The sequence below is a fragment of the Camelus dromedarius genome, chromosome 9 (genome assembly GCF_036321535.1).
Source record: "Camelus dromedarius isolate mCamDro1 chromosome 9, mCamDro1.pat, whole genome shotgun sequence".
NCBI classification, from domain to species: Eukaryota; Metazoa; Chordata; class Mammalia; order Artiodactyla; family Camelidae; genus Camelus; species Camelus dromedarius.
In genome coordinates this window covers 20242989-20256448 of record NC_087444.1, presented here as the reverse complement: position 1 = coordinate 20256448, position 13460 = coordinate 20242989, and the positions used below count along the sequence as shown (strand labels likewise).

At 38.8% G+C, this 13460-nt stretch overlaps 2 protein-coding genes and 1 non-coding gene across 6 annotated transcripts in view; all 3 read right to left on the bottom strand.

Moving 5' to 3' along the window:
• The window catches only part of MAB21L3 (mab-21 like 3), a 56653-nt gene extending 51555 nt beyond the window's left edge, over nt 1-5098 (bottom strand). The window contains exon 1 of the mRNA XM_031457886.2: nt 1193-5098. The gene's annotated coding sequence lies outside the window, so the exon portion shown is untranslated. The remainder of the gene's footprint in view (nt 1-1192) is intronic.
• Nucleotides 5099-5537: 439 nt separating this feature from the next.
• The window catches only part of SLC22A15 (solute carrier family 22 member 15), a 76320-nt gene continuing 68397 nt past the window's right edge, over nt 5538-13460 (bottom strand). Inside the window, exons 12-14 of one of the 4 annotated variants that reach the window (XM_031457884.2) lie at nt 13087-13172; nt 6819-12935; nt 5538-5714 (exon numbers count right to left, since the gene is read on the bottom strand). In XM_031457884.2, coding sequence (XP_031313744.1) covers nt 12833-12935; nt 13087-13172 — 189 coding nt within the window. In that variant the 3' untranslated portion in view covers nt 5538-5714; nt 6819-12832. Of the gene's footprint in view, nt 5715-6742; nt 13173-13460 lie in introns of those variants that run through there. The other 3 variants (XM_064488872.1, XM_031457885.2, XM_064488873.1) reach the window with 3 other exon arrangements.
• On the bottom strand, nt 6689-6760 carry TRNAD-AUC (transfer RNA aspartic acid (anticodon AUC)). The gene has a single exon. It is a non-coding gene; the product is annotated as a tRNA-Asp (tRNA).

Genomic DNA, 13460 nt, shown 5'->3' with positions numbered 1-13460 from the left:
TTAGAAAACACAATTTCACAATATAGGATAAGCAGAGAACCCAAACAGGCAATCCACAGAAGAAACGCAATGGTTAATAAACACGAAACTATTTCACCCTTAATTACAAAAACATGCAAATTAAAAAACTCTGAACAGTGAGATACTCCTTTCACCTGGCCTCTCCCCCAGTTTGATAATTTGGCAAAAACTAGAAAAAGGTAATGTGCTTAGAAGCCAGTGGGGAATCTGGGCCTCATATATTAATAATGGCAGTGTAACCTGACAGGACAACTTTCATCAAAACCTTAAAAAATCATGCCCCTTGACTCAATAAGTCTGTATCTTAAAATTTATAAAGAAGAAACAGAAGAGGTACACCAACTCTCTGTATGCCTCGTTTATAATAGGAAAAAATGGACCCAAACTAAATATCTAGCAACTGGACATGGGCTAATAAGTTCTAATACATTTATGTGATGAAAGTCTTTGCAGTCTTTAAAAATTACATAGTAAAAGAACATTTAATATCAGAAAAATGTTTGTGATATATTGACAAATGGAAAAAAGGACGTCACAAATCATTACCCAAACATGGAGAAAAGGTTAAAAATGGCGTTCTCTGGGTGTCGAAATTGCATCTAATTTTTATTTTCCATGTTAGCTGGTTTTCACTGATTTTTCTTTACAGTTAATAGATTGCTATTTTTATAATCAGAAAAAAGGATATGCTATAAATAATAAAACAACATTTGGAGTGCATGATGTTGCGATTGCTCGGGGAGAATACATAAAGTGAAAAGGGAAAAGGACAGGGGACATAACCCTTGTGAACAACTAGATACAAGTGACTCTGGTAACATTTGTTTGTTCTCAAAACAGTAAGACCTGTCCATCAACCTTAAGGGTGGTCTATACAATGTGTAATTGCATTTGCTTCCTGTTGGTTCACCTAAGGCTCCCTTGGGCTTCCATGATTTAAACACTGAGGACACTCAGACCAGATTACACTCTTCCCGAGCGTACCTGCAGCCAGAAAGAATCTTCAAGAATCTTTTTCTCTCCTTTTTTGGCCCAGAGAACGGTGCAGCGGGCATTCCTCCATTCCTCCCCCCAGTTCCCTCGTAGAGCTTTAGATGGGAAACACACACACAGACGCGCTCGCGCGCGCGCGCACCCCCCACCCCCCCAATTACCTCTCTCCCACACTTACCCTTCCAAGCTGGTTCCAAAAGGGAAAAAGATCTGCTATCCAGGGCTGGAGAAAATGGTTTTTATAGTCCTTCCTCTCCTCCCAAGAGGAGGCTACTGCCTCCTCCCCCACCCAAGATTCCTCAGGCAAGTGGGAGGGGAATGGGGGAAGGGCACTTACAGATCTTCAAGGACGATAAAGAGGGAAGTGGTCTTCCTTCCTCAGTTACATAATTAGGCAGCAAATGAACTGGAGCAGATTTCAAATATGTTTTTTTTGAAACACTCCATGTCAATTTCATTTTTGGGACCAAAAAAAATGGCACCATGAGAGTTCACTTTTTTTTAAACACTTTAAAAAATGTGTATTGAATCCTTGTTTTAAATTCTTTGGCAGTTTCTAAGTGACAGAATTTATTGAAGTCTTCCCTATTTGGTGGCTGGAGTTTTACATATATATTACTTAGTAATCAGCACAAGGACTTAAAATAAAGATGGTATTATTAACATTTTATGTTAAAGAAGAGGAAAATGAGAATGTCTCTCTGATTCTGAAACCATATTCATGTGAGACTGTGAAGACTTCAGAGGGTACTTAAAATTTCTTTGGGGACAACTTTGAACTATTCCAAAGCTAAGTCATTAAGTATCAAATAAAGATGTTTAATGAGGTATGTGGAAAAAAAAAATGGTAGCAGTCGGGAAGGCCCGGTCTTTACATTGGACTTTGAAATGTGGCTAATCTGATAAAGTTAAAGAGTATTTGCAAGAGGAAACGTTTATGTGTCCCTTTGCTGATAGGAAACTTCCTCTCCCCAGATAACAGGCTGTTAATTAATTATTGGCATAAATAAAAGCATAGGGTGAGAGATAGCTTAGAAGTTATGTGACTTAGATTTCCTTGAAATCACTATCAAAAGTCTCAGCCTAAGACCTCACTTCTCAAGAAGCTCTTCATTGGAAAAGAAATCCATTTCTGTCACTAGCCAGTTTCCCAAACTTGGATCCCAGAGGCTCTAATTTCACCAAAGCCCTTTCACCTTTGTAATACTTAATTAAATCCCCCTATATTCATTTAGGTCAAAGACTCTGGAAAAGCTGACAGCTTGAGAAACCCACCTCACTGATCTTTGACAACTCCAACCCTACGACAATGCCTGGTGCACAGTAGGAGCTCAGTGAATTTTTCTCAAATGTATTTGGTGGAATGGTAGGTCAATAGGTGCCCCAAAGTGAGTAAGTAATCGCAAAGGGTACTCCAGAGATGTGGAGAATTTGTCCATCTTCTCTATGAGATCAGAACTGGATTTGGCTCATGAATGAGGAGTCTGCATCTCCATGAGCTTTTCAATCCATATTTTTGACTTGACATGTAGTCCTTTATTGATGTAGTTCTGGAAAGAAGAAAAAAATCTCGATGGTTCTAGAGTACAGGGAGAATTTATTAACTAATTAGAACCCTTAAAATGATCTGCCGCCAGAAAGAGCCTAATCGAAATGCCTGAGCCTTGGCTTCGTAAGGGTTCCACCGGCATCTGTTCTTTTCAATTCACTGTGCTTGTCCAGAAAGCCAGAGAGAAGGTGGAGCTGTTTCTAATAGACCTTGAAACAGAATGCCTCCTCATCTCTTGAATTAACTCTCTTTCACAGGAGGCAGACCAGGAGGGGTAATTAAGTGCATGGGCCTTAGCATAAGACAAAATGGGATCTAGACCCAGCACCACCTCTGACTAGCTGTGACCTTGAGAAAGTTACTTAAATGCCCCCAAGCTTCGTTGTTTTCATCAGCAGAGCAGGGATTATACACACCGACCTAACTGCACTGTCATGAGACTTGCAGGACATACCCATACAATGTATTAATACAGTGACACTCTATGCATGGTAGTCAGCATCATTATCATCAAACAGCCCACGGTAAAAACAAGGCCTGGCTAAAATTCAAGAACCCTTCCAGAATCATAGCAGTATAGCTTAGTCACTTCAAAAGTGACCTCTGAAGTCAGATAATCCAGGCCTTGCCAACTGTTAGTTGCCTGACTTGGGAAGGTGACTTAACTTGGGCCTCAGTTTTCTCACCCATAAAATGGATTCAATAATAATACACAGTTCATAGTTTTCTTCTGAGGACTGGATGTGCCAAGAAATAGAAACTATTTAGAATGTTGCTCAATACATGTTCTCTTTTTTAACTCAGCACCGAGAATAAGACATAGCACACAGTAGGTACTCATGAGTAAATGATTTTTTTCCCTGAAATAATCTCTTGAATATAAGAAACTAATTAACGAAATCTTTTGTGTACATTTTCTAGGATAAACTTGAAACTTTTGGGGGTGGTTTGAAAGAAATACAAAGCCTAGGTAGTTACTTCATTTCACATCAGATGTCATTTTATGACACCTGTGTCAACTAAATTTGTTAATGTTTTATACCTCTGCTTAGCTCAAATACTTTGTTCCACAAAACAACACTACCTTTGCTCCCCATCCCCCCAAATTCTCTGCCACTGTCCAGGTCTTCAACTTTTTACCTATTTATTCTTTCCTTTATCAGTTGAACCTTTATCAAGCCTCATCTCCCCCCTGATGGGCTGGATTGGGAAGATCATAAATTCTTTCACTGTGAGAAATGCATTTGCTTTGCTATGACTCTGCTTTGATATTGGCAAATCAATCCCAATAGATCCTATAGCTCAACAGCATCTGAATGCACTTTCTGGCCTTGAAGACATTTTGGAACCTACTTACCAATTCATAAATAGCTTCTGTACATGGCAGGATGGAGAAGCAAATACAAGTAGCCTAACTGCCCAACTTTCCCCTTAGGCTTTACTCTGAGTTGTTTTCGGGTATTTATTCATTTCTCTGAAATAGCATTCCTCCGATAAATAAGGGCAACTTATGTTTTAGTCAACATGTGAGAGCCAGCTTCTGAACACCTAGCAAACACGGAAATCTAGACGTTGATCTAACTCCAAACGACTTTCATTGTTAATATGCTGTTCTCGCAAATGCCTAGAATAAAATTGACGGCATTTCTGAATCTTTTACATGCTGTTTCCACTAGATGAATTATTTTAGGAGATCTGAATGTTACAACATTGATGGTTACACCAAAATTCCTCCAAAGAAAATCATACAGTAGATTGCCTCCCTATGGGGTCAGGGAGATGTCTTGGTTATAAAAAAAAATCACCTAATTTATTTATTCTACCACTCAGTAGGATAAATGGTATCTTGGTAATGTCTATAAATACATGAGCCAGATCACTACTTGATAATCCATACCTGTTTGCTAACTTCTATTTTTAAGGCAGACACTTTAGACCTTGTTAAAAGGGACCATTTCTCTGTTGAACATACTCTAATCCTAACTCTCCCTTTTGCACAAAATAGTGAGATTAGGTAATACGGATGTTAGTGTGGAATGAAGGTTTTTCTAGCCACCTATAAGTAGCTTTCTCAGAGCTAAGTAATCCACAGACCCTCTTCTCAAATTGATCTCAGGGAAGAGTATCCCGTTGGAGCACATTCCTTGATAGGCCAGATAAGCCAGTCTTGACTGCCTTGCGTCTAGGTATTCGTTCATTCAAAAATTTAACAAGTGCCTACCATGTCCCAAATACCATGCCAGTTCTTAGAGTTACTAAAATGAATAAGATACAGCCCTTGTTTGCTTTTGAGTTTAATGTAGCAACTAAGCTCACATGAAAGAGTGGTGAGGGATTCACGCATTCCTTCAAAAATCTCCAAGTGCCTATTGACACACTGGGTTCAGTCCTATAGGCTGGCCTGTAGTAGGAAAAGAGAAAGACATGGAACCAGTTTTCATAGAGCTGATGGCTTATTAGGGAAGACATCACCATTGATTAAATTACACAATAAGCACTCTAATTATGGAAAAGCAGAGGATGCTTAAGAGCATATAATAAAAGGTAGAGATAATAATTGATTTTGATAAAAAAAAAAACCACTGGAAATTAAGATACAGCAACCAGTAAAACTCAGAAACCAAGTCTTAGTAGGTTTAAATTCTTCTGCAAGCAGTTCATTCTTTCAAACAATAAGTGGGAGGCTTTAAGCTTAGCCAACAGGGTTTATAAACCCAATAATAAAAGCAGATTAGAGGCTGTTATCTGTGGTCTGTCTGGGTCCAGCTTCTCTAGATGATGACTAGGTTTTCCCATAAAACTTCACAATTTTGCACTGATGACTCCCGCAGGTCCTTTCTACTTAGGAAACTTTAATGACACACACTTAAGACATCTGTGAGAAGCTGAATAATGTCTCCTAAAGATGTCCACATTCTAATCACCAGAACCTGTGAATGTGACCTTTTATGGCAGAGGGACTCTGCAGATGTGACTAAGGATATAGAAATGGGGAGAGTAGCCAGAATTACCTGGGTGGGCCTGATGTAATCACAAAGGCCCTTACAGGAGGGAGGCAGGAGAGGAGGGTGAGAAGGTGGCTATGTTAGACAACAGAAGCGGAGATCGGAGTGATGGGGTCAGGACCAAAGAATGCAGCAGCCTCTAGAAGCTGCAAGAGACAAAGGATTGGATGTTTTTCCCCCAAGAATTCAGGGGAAAACAGCCCCACTGACATCTTCATTTTAATCCCTTAAGATTCATTTTATAGACTGATCTCCAGAACTGTAATAGAATAAATGGGTGCTGTCTAAAGCCACTAAGTGTGTGGCAACTTGTTACAGCAGCAACAGGTAACTAATACAACACTCTATTACTTATGTGAACTAAAAAGCGTCTTGGGAGTCTTTCTGGAAAAGTTAGTTTGGCACTTTCTAACCACTGGTCTATTTTGCTGCCATTCTGTCGGTAAAAGCAAAATATTCTTCATCCTCCTCCCCTTCCTTGGTTACAGTATCCATTCAGAGAAAACTATAATGGAGAACTTGATGACAATAACTAGTACGGGCAGAACTGCTGCCCTCTACCAATTTTCTTCCCTATTAACTTCAGAATTAAGTTTTCCAATCTAACTATGCTGCATTAGAGGCAAGCATATTATAGGCACAACAATTAATTTCAGTTCACCGTTTTTCTATTTTGTATTTTCAGGGAAATTGGTGGGGGGAGATGTGAGACTTTAAAATATTTGCTGATCATAATCTGTTCCCTTGAAAACGACCGATATAGTGAAGTGCTGTCCTTGACACTCTCACACTTCAGGACCCATTGAAAGAATTAGAGTGGCTGAGGGCGGTTGTCTGACAGATCACACTCCAGCTGCAGGTGATGTAAAATATGTTCTAGTCCCTGTTGTACATTCACACACCTATAACTTGATCCTCCTACACAATTAAATGGATGCATGCCACCTGCAGTAGCAAATAGGAAAACAAACAGCCTATATATGGTGAAATGCATCTGCAATAAAGTGGCTCTAGGCAGCAAATGAATGCATTGTATTATCACCAGCAAGCACATCGCAGCTCTGACAATTTTAAAACCCTAACCTGATGTAAGGAATGTTTACCAACTTTATTTTTTTAATGGAGGTACTGGGGATTGAACCCAGGACCTTGTGCATGATAAGCATGTGCTCTACCCCTGAGCTATTCCCCCTGCCCCCGCTCTGAATATTCACCAACTTTCAAGTGCTTCCCAGTGCTGAATGGTTTACCTTTCTGGATCCACTCCTCAAGCTGTGCTTGCCCAGGAGGCTGACTTGTGCAGACTGTATCCACGGGCTTCCTTCTGCATACTGCCTTCTCTTCCATGGTTTCTGGAAGCTCTGCCCACACATTGGTAAATCATTCATTTACTAAGCTCTCCTCCAGGTTGAGTGTGCGTTTTGCCCATCTTACACAATCCTTTCATTCAATTTCTTCCAAGTTACATTTTGAAGCAAAGCAATTCCTCCAGAATCTATTCTATTCAAAATCAATTATTCTGCAAGGTCTGGACTGGTTATTTTAATAACAATTTGGCAACATCTGCTGCTGACATTTTTCAATAAATGAGTAATCTCTTCTAAGCTTTATATTACAGAGCTCTAGGGTCTCAGCTGAGAAGTTGTCTAAATGTTTCCACAGATGCAAAGCTCTTTTTCAGGAGAAATTTAGACCTATAGGGAAGACGGATTACTCTTCATCTGGGTGGAAATAACAGTGAGACTTATATTTCCGCAACAGAGTATCAATAGTCTTGACTGTCAAGTATGGCACAGAAAGCATATGAATCTCTTTAATTAGCAAATACTTCCATCACTCACTAAAGAATTTAACCACGCAACGAGTTGATCTAGCAAAATTTTGCTAACATTTTGTTCAACATTGAACATCCACCCACCTCAATAAATAAAACTCCTACATTTTACCCCATTCTATAAATATAAAATGGTATCTCTATATTTCCCTATACATATTAATATATAATTAAACAAAGGTGTTTAATTTCATTGTTTTGCTACAACTACAAAGGACACCTCTGTACGTATCAACTTGCACACACCTGCACTGGACAAGAACTAAGGCAAAGACAAGAGGTATATTATGTTTCACTTTTTCCAACTGCATGCTTTGATTTGCTTATGAATTGTGAAATCACTTTTGTCTTCACCAATGTTCTTTTCATTTTACAGTAAACTATAATAGCATAGAAAATACAATGCAGCATACATAGTAAGGGTATTGTTTTATGAAACTTTGTTGTGGAGATATACACAGATGGATATGTATGCAGGTGTGTATACTGTGTGTGCCACAATGTGAAACATTTTTCTTACAACAGGCTATGGTCAAAATATCTGAAAATTCTTCCACAATATACACATAGAAGCAGAATTTCTGTGTCATAGAACATTTACATTTTCAACCTGACTTGCTATTGACAATCTAGTTGATGAATAAATTTATGCTTCTGTCAGGATTAAGTGAATTCCTTTTTCTTCATATCTTCAAAATATGGTATTAGGACTCTTTTTTCCTTCAATCTAATGGATTTTAAATAACTTAATGCTGTTTCAGTTTGTATTTTTCTGATTCATTAGCGGGGTGGAGCATCTTTTCGCCTCTGAATTGCCTAACAGTATTTTTCGTAAACTTTCCTATTATTTTTCTTTCTGATCTGCACTAATTCTTTCTATATTCTGAATACTGATTGTTATCTTTTACAGAAGTTGCAAATATTTTTTCCTAACCTATCACTTTTCTTTTAACCTTCTGGTACATCTGGTCATATAGAGAGAAGTCTTCAGTTTAGATGCAGCGAAACATCTCTCTCCCTTTTTGAATGATCTGTAATTTTTACTTCTTGCCTGAAAAATCCATCTATCCCCCAAGGTCGCAAGAACACTCTCTTATATCACTTTATAACAGTGTTAAAGTTTTGCTTTTTTTTTCATTTAGGTCTTCCATTCAACTGGAATTTATCTTTTTTATGGTGAGGTCCTAGTTTTATCTTCTTTGATATGGAAACCCAGTAGTTCCCACATCGATAACTGAATAGTTCGCTCTTTTCCCACTGATTTGCATGCCATCTTCAAAAAAATGCCAAGTTGTTACAGAAGCTCGGCCTTGTGCTGGGATCTCTATCATGTTCTGTTGATCTGCCTGTCTACTGCTGCACCGACACCGCAGCTTTATAACTTTCAATGCCTGGGATGTTGAGTCTTTTGTGTGTGCTCTTGTTTTGGGGGATTGTTGAGTATTTTTGGAACTTCACTTTTCTATATGAGTCCAAGAATTATTTTGCCAAGCTCTTTCTAAAAAAAAAAATCTTGTTAAGATTTTAATCAATATTGCCTGTCAACATCTCCATTGAAACGGCCTCAGCAAAACCAAATGCCTCCCTCCCTGTAGACCCCAGCAGAAAAACAAAAACAAAAACAAAAAACGATGCATCATAAATGTGGCCTCCTCCTCACTTCCACCTTCCAAATTCCATCTGAATCTCACTGATGGAAACTTCATTGTACCTAGAAGCCTAGCTGCAAAGGGTGTTTGGGAAATGTACATCTTAGTTTCAAAGCCTCTGCAGTATAAGATAGGATAGAACCATGGATTTTAAATTATAGTAGGTCATGAATTTGATTTAGTGGGTCACAAAATGGCATTTTAAAAAACAAAATAGAACAGAATATAAACTATCAGTGTACCTAGCAAAAATAAACATTGTTTCATTAAAGCTTTATATATATATATATATTTTTTTTTTTCAAACAAATACATCGTATAAATTTGTAAAGGTGGGAAAAAAGAGACAGAGACAGATATAGAGACAGAAAGAGATGGGAGAGGGAAGAGAGAGAATATGTATAAAACATTGCTTATTGTGGTCATGATCAAGAAAGTCTGAAGGCCCAGGCAACAGGAAGGTGAAGAGATCCTGTGCGCTAATTCACCTTATGTACTACAATATCTTGCTAAGGAAGTTTCCTTTTATTCCTTATCTGTGAATAGCTTTAAATAGGTGTTGAATTTTGTCCAATCATCTTCATGTACTTATTAAGATAATCATAAGATCTTTCTCCTGTTAATGTCCTACACTGATGAATGTTCCAACAATGCATTATCTTTGAATTTTTCTGTTTCTAAAAAATTTTACTTTTTTTTATTGAGTTATAATCATTTTACAATGTTGTGTCAATTTCCAGTGTAGAGCACAATTTTTCAGTTATACATGAACATACATATTAAAAATATTTTTAGTTATCTTTCATACCCACTGATGCCCTGACTTGGCTGCACATATCACCCATTTCTAGCAGATCCTGTATTTGCTCAATTTGTCAAAGATGCTGCTATACATCCTAACACATTCTCTAAGAAAAAAAGAAAAGGCCTATGTTTTACAATTCTTTATTAAATTCACAAGAAGCCAAAATACCTGCATTTTATTTAGTTTAAAAAATCCTTCATAGAATTCCAATTTAAGAACTGATGATCTAATAAGAATTTGTAATGGAGGAGTAAGTCCTATTGGAAAGCTGCATTTTAATTCTAATTTAATAGAGGGAATTATTTCAATATGCTTTTGTCAAGAATATAAATCTATCAAAAGTACCCTCATTAATTTGACCTCCATGAAAATACCTGTCCATATTACATTTACTTAAGCAGTCTCCCACGAACTTTCATTTGCTTCTTACTTATTTGTTGTATTTTATTTGTTCATTTTTAAATACTAAGGAATGTCTACATTGCTTGAAATCAGCCAAACGACAAATACTGTATTTTCCACGGGCACTGGTTTTAACTCACCAAATCGGGAAACAACAACACGGTGTCTTTCCACATATCCATGTGGTGTCAAGGTTCTGGACAAGCTGTTGATAAGAACTTTGACCCTGGAAGCCCTGGGATTTCTTATGTGTCTTACATTTCTCTTGCTGCTTTTTAGGAGAAAAGAAATGCAAGTTTGAACACAATTAAGATATTTGAAAGGATACCTTTTACAAATCACCTGCACAAACAAAATACGTTACCTATAAATTAAAAGTTTTCCAATTATTTAATCGACTCAAATAGACTCATGTGCACATTCTCCACAATCAATATTCTTCAACAGTTAATAGCAAAAGGGAAAAAAATGTTTTTTTATAAAGGGCAAAGGGATGAAACTTTGCAAAAGATCATTTAGAAAGAAACAAAATATAGTGACACATCTGCATAAGCAGCTGATAGTCAGCCCAGCCTTAGCAACATGTGTTCAAACTGTGTATCCTCCCTGGCCTTCTCCCACCCTAGAATTGGGAAAAGAGGGTACCCAGGGGCCCCTAATGGAATCCTCATTTACCTGGCCAGAGGCAGAGGGGACCCCAGAGAGACGGATCCCAACTGGTCTTCAAACAGAACAAAGCCACAGCACTGGCTGTCTCTGGGTGTTGGGCCTATGAGTAAGACATTTTTTAACTTCCAGTTTCCACATTTTCTTGTTATTCCTTTTTAATTTTTAAAATGTTTTATTTATTTATTTGTTTATTTATTTATTTTTTTAGTGGAGGAGTAATTAGTTTTTTTTTAAACGAAGGTACTAGGGATTGAAGGACCTCCTGCAAGCTCAGTACGCACTCTACCACTGACATGTACCCTCCCCCCCAGTTTCCACATTTTTAATAATGAGATGAATGTATTACCCTTACAATGCAAAGAGAGCTCCAACCAACCTAGAATCACTTATATGTTAGTTTGTTGTTTTGTGTTTAACTCCACGACCACTGAAGAGCTTCTAGGCGTCTTTGTAAGTTCTTCCTTTCTTTGCCTCTTGATGGTGGGTGGGGTCTCCATCTTCCAGAGAAAGACAGCAAAATCCCACAGTTTGGGGGTTTGGGTCAGATCTGCCTGCGATTCGCAAAAATGATACTGGGAGCAGTTCCACAATTTCCCTGATGGCTAGAAACAGTAACACTTATCAGGTCTCCTGTGTCTAGGCCTGTGTTCTGGGCACACCAGAGACAAAGAAACAGTAGTAAAGATGGCTCCTCTTTCTACAGAGCCCAATACATAATCAAAGGCATGAAGGACATAAAAATACTTCAACAAATGAAAAGATACAAGTTGACATAGTGCAAACTAAGAGGTCAAAGGAAGAGGACAGGGGAGTGCTGGAGCCAGTTCGGGGTGACGCCTCTAAGGTTTCCAGAAGCAGAAATGGTGGCGACTTCTCTTTACCTCTAATGAAATTTTTCTCCAAGAGATTTAGTGGAAACAGAAATTCTGAAAACACAGACATTTTCCTAGTTGGGAAAGTGACCGAGAGCAAGGCTGTCCACGCTTGTGGATGCCAAGTTAACGCTCCTATGTGAGATGACACTCGAACTTTATGGGAAGTACCTTCAGCACATGCTTTTGGGAAACTGAGTATGACTTTTACTTGCTTGAAAGCTGGCCGTACTTAATGAAAGCCAGCACTGCCTGTGAATTACTGTGCCTTCCAGTCTAACGAAACAGGCTGGGCTGATCGAGGCCCAGAAGAGCTCAAGTCCTTACACGCCGCCCAAGGCCCTCATTACACAACACTGAGAACAAACAGAAAATTGTGAAATGTAAATTTCTTTTCTTCCTTATTAAAACCAGCACTTCCCCTCCCCCTTTTTCACATACAAGTGCTCAACATGTCACTTGTTAACTGGCCTCCCCCTTTATAAAACGTCATCATTTACTGGGCCTGGTTTGGAAGTTATTGCTGGTACCAGAATCTGAGATGGAAATTCTTTTAGAGGTTCACACAAGCAGGAACTGAAGAAATGACATGATTTGAGTACCAAAGGGAGCTACCAGGGAGATGCAGCCACACCTGGCACTCTGAGAAAGTTACTTTGGTACTGTTGGGTTTTCCTAGTGGGTCATCTGTGGGACTAAAGGCACCGGAGCTCAAGCCAATCACTGGCCAGGAACCAAAGCGAGGGCCCAAATTTCCTCAGCTGGAGGGCCTCAGGGCACACAGTGACCTCTCAGAGCTTCTGATCTGGCCCCAAAATAAAATGCTAACACCAACTTGCCTCAAAAGATGCCGAGTGAGAAGCAACTGCAGGCAGATGTCAAGTGCGATGTACAGATTACACCTTAACGGTGCGGAGAAATATTACACAGTTGCCTTTAGGTCACCACAAAGTTGAAAAGCAATGTAATCAAACTTCTAGAAACAAATTAGCTTACCACTCTGGCATGTGGATTTGAGCAATCTGACCAGAGGTCAAAATTTGGAGTTAAACCCGAATTTTGGGCAAATTAGCAACAGTTCACTCAATGCAGTGATGTCCTCACACACAAAATTTCTTCTCCAATTTCCTTTGTGCCTAAAAAAAGAAACATCGGTCCACGCTGAGTACCTTCTACGTGTGTTCAAGCCTATCCTTCGAAGCCCTCTTCAGTTTCCTGGGAGAACCTGCCCCCGTGAGAGGCACAAAAAGGTCCTCTCCTTCCCTGGGGGACTCGGGGGCTCCTCACTTGATCATCTGAGTCTCTTCATCCGCGTCATAAAATTCTTCCTCTTCCTCACTCTCACTCCCTGGAGGGCTCTCCTTGTCCACAGACTAAAACAGGAAGGGAGAAAAGGGCAGTGAGATGATGTCATGACATTTCTAAAATTAAATTACTGTCGAGCATTCAACTGACGAATATGTTTTTATGACATCTACCCCCCTAAGAACTCGCCCCACAAGTGTTCTAAGGAAGCTAATGAATCATCTTTATTTCTTGGAAAATCACCTGCTATTAGACCCCACCTTTGTTTTCCAGCAGTTTTGCTCACTTCTATTTAATCTAACCAGACATTCTTCTTTTTTTTTTTCCTCAAAAACTAACATCATCCAAATCTGAGT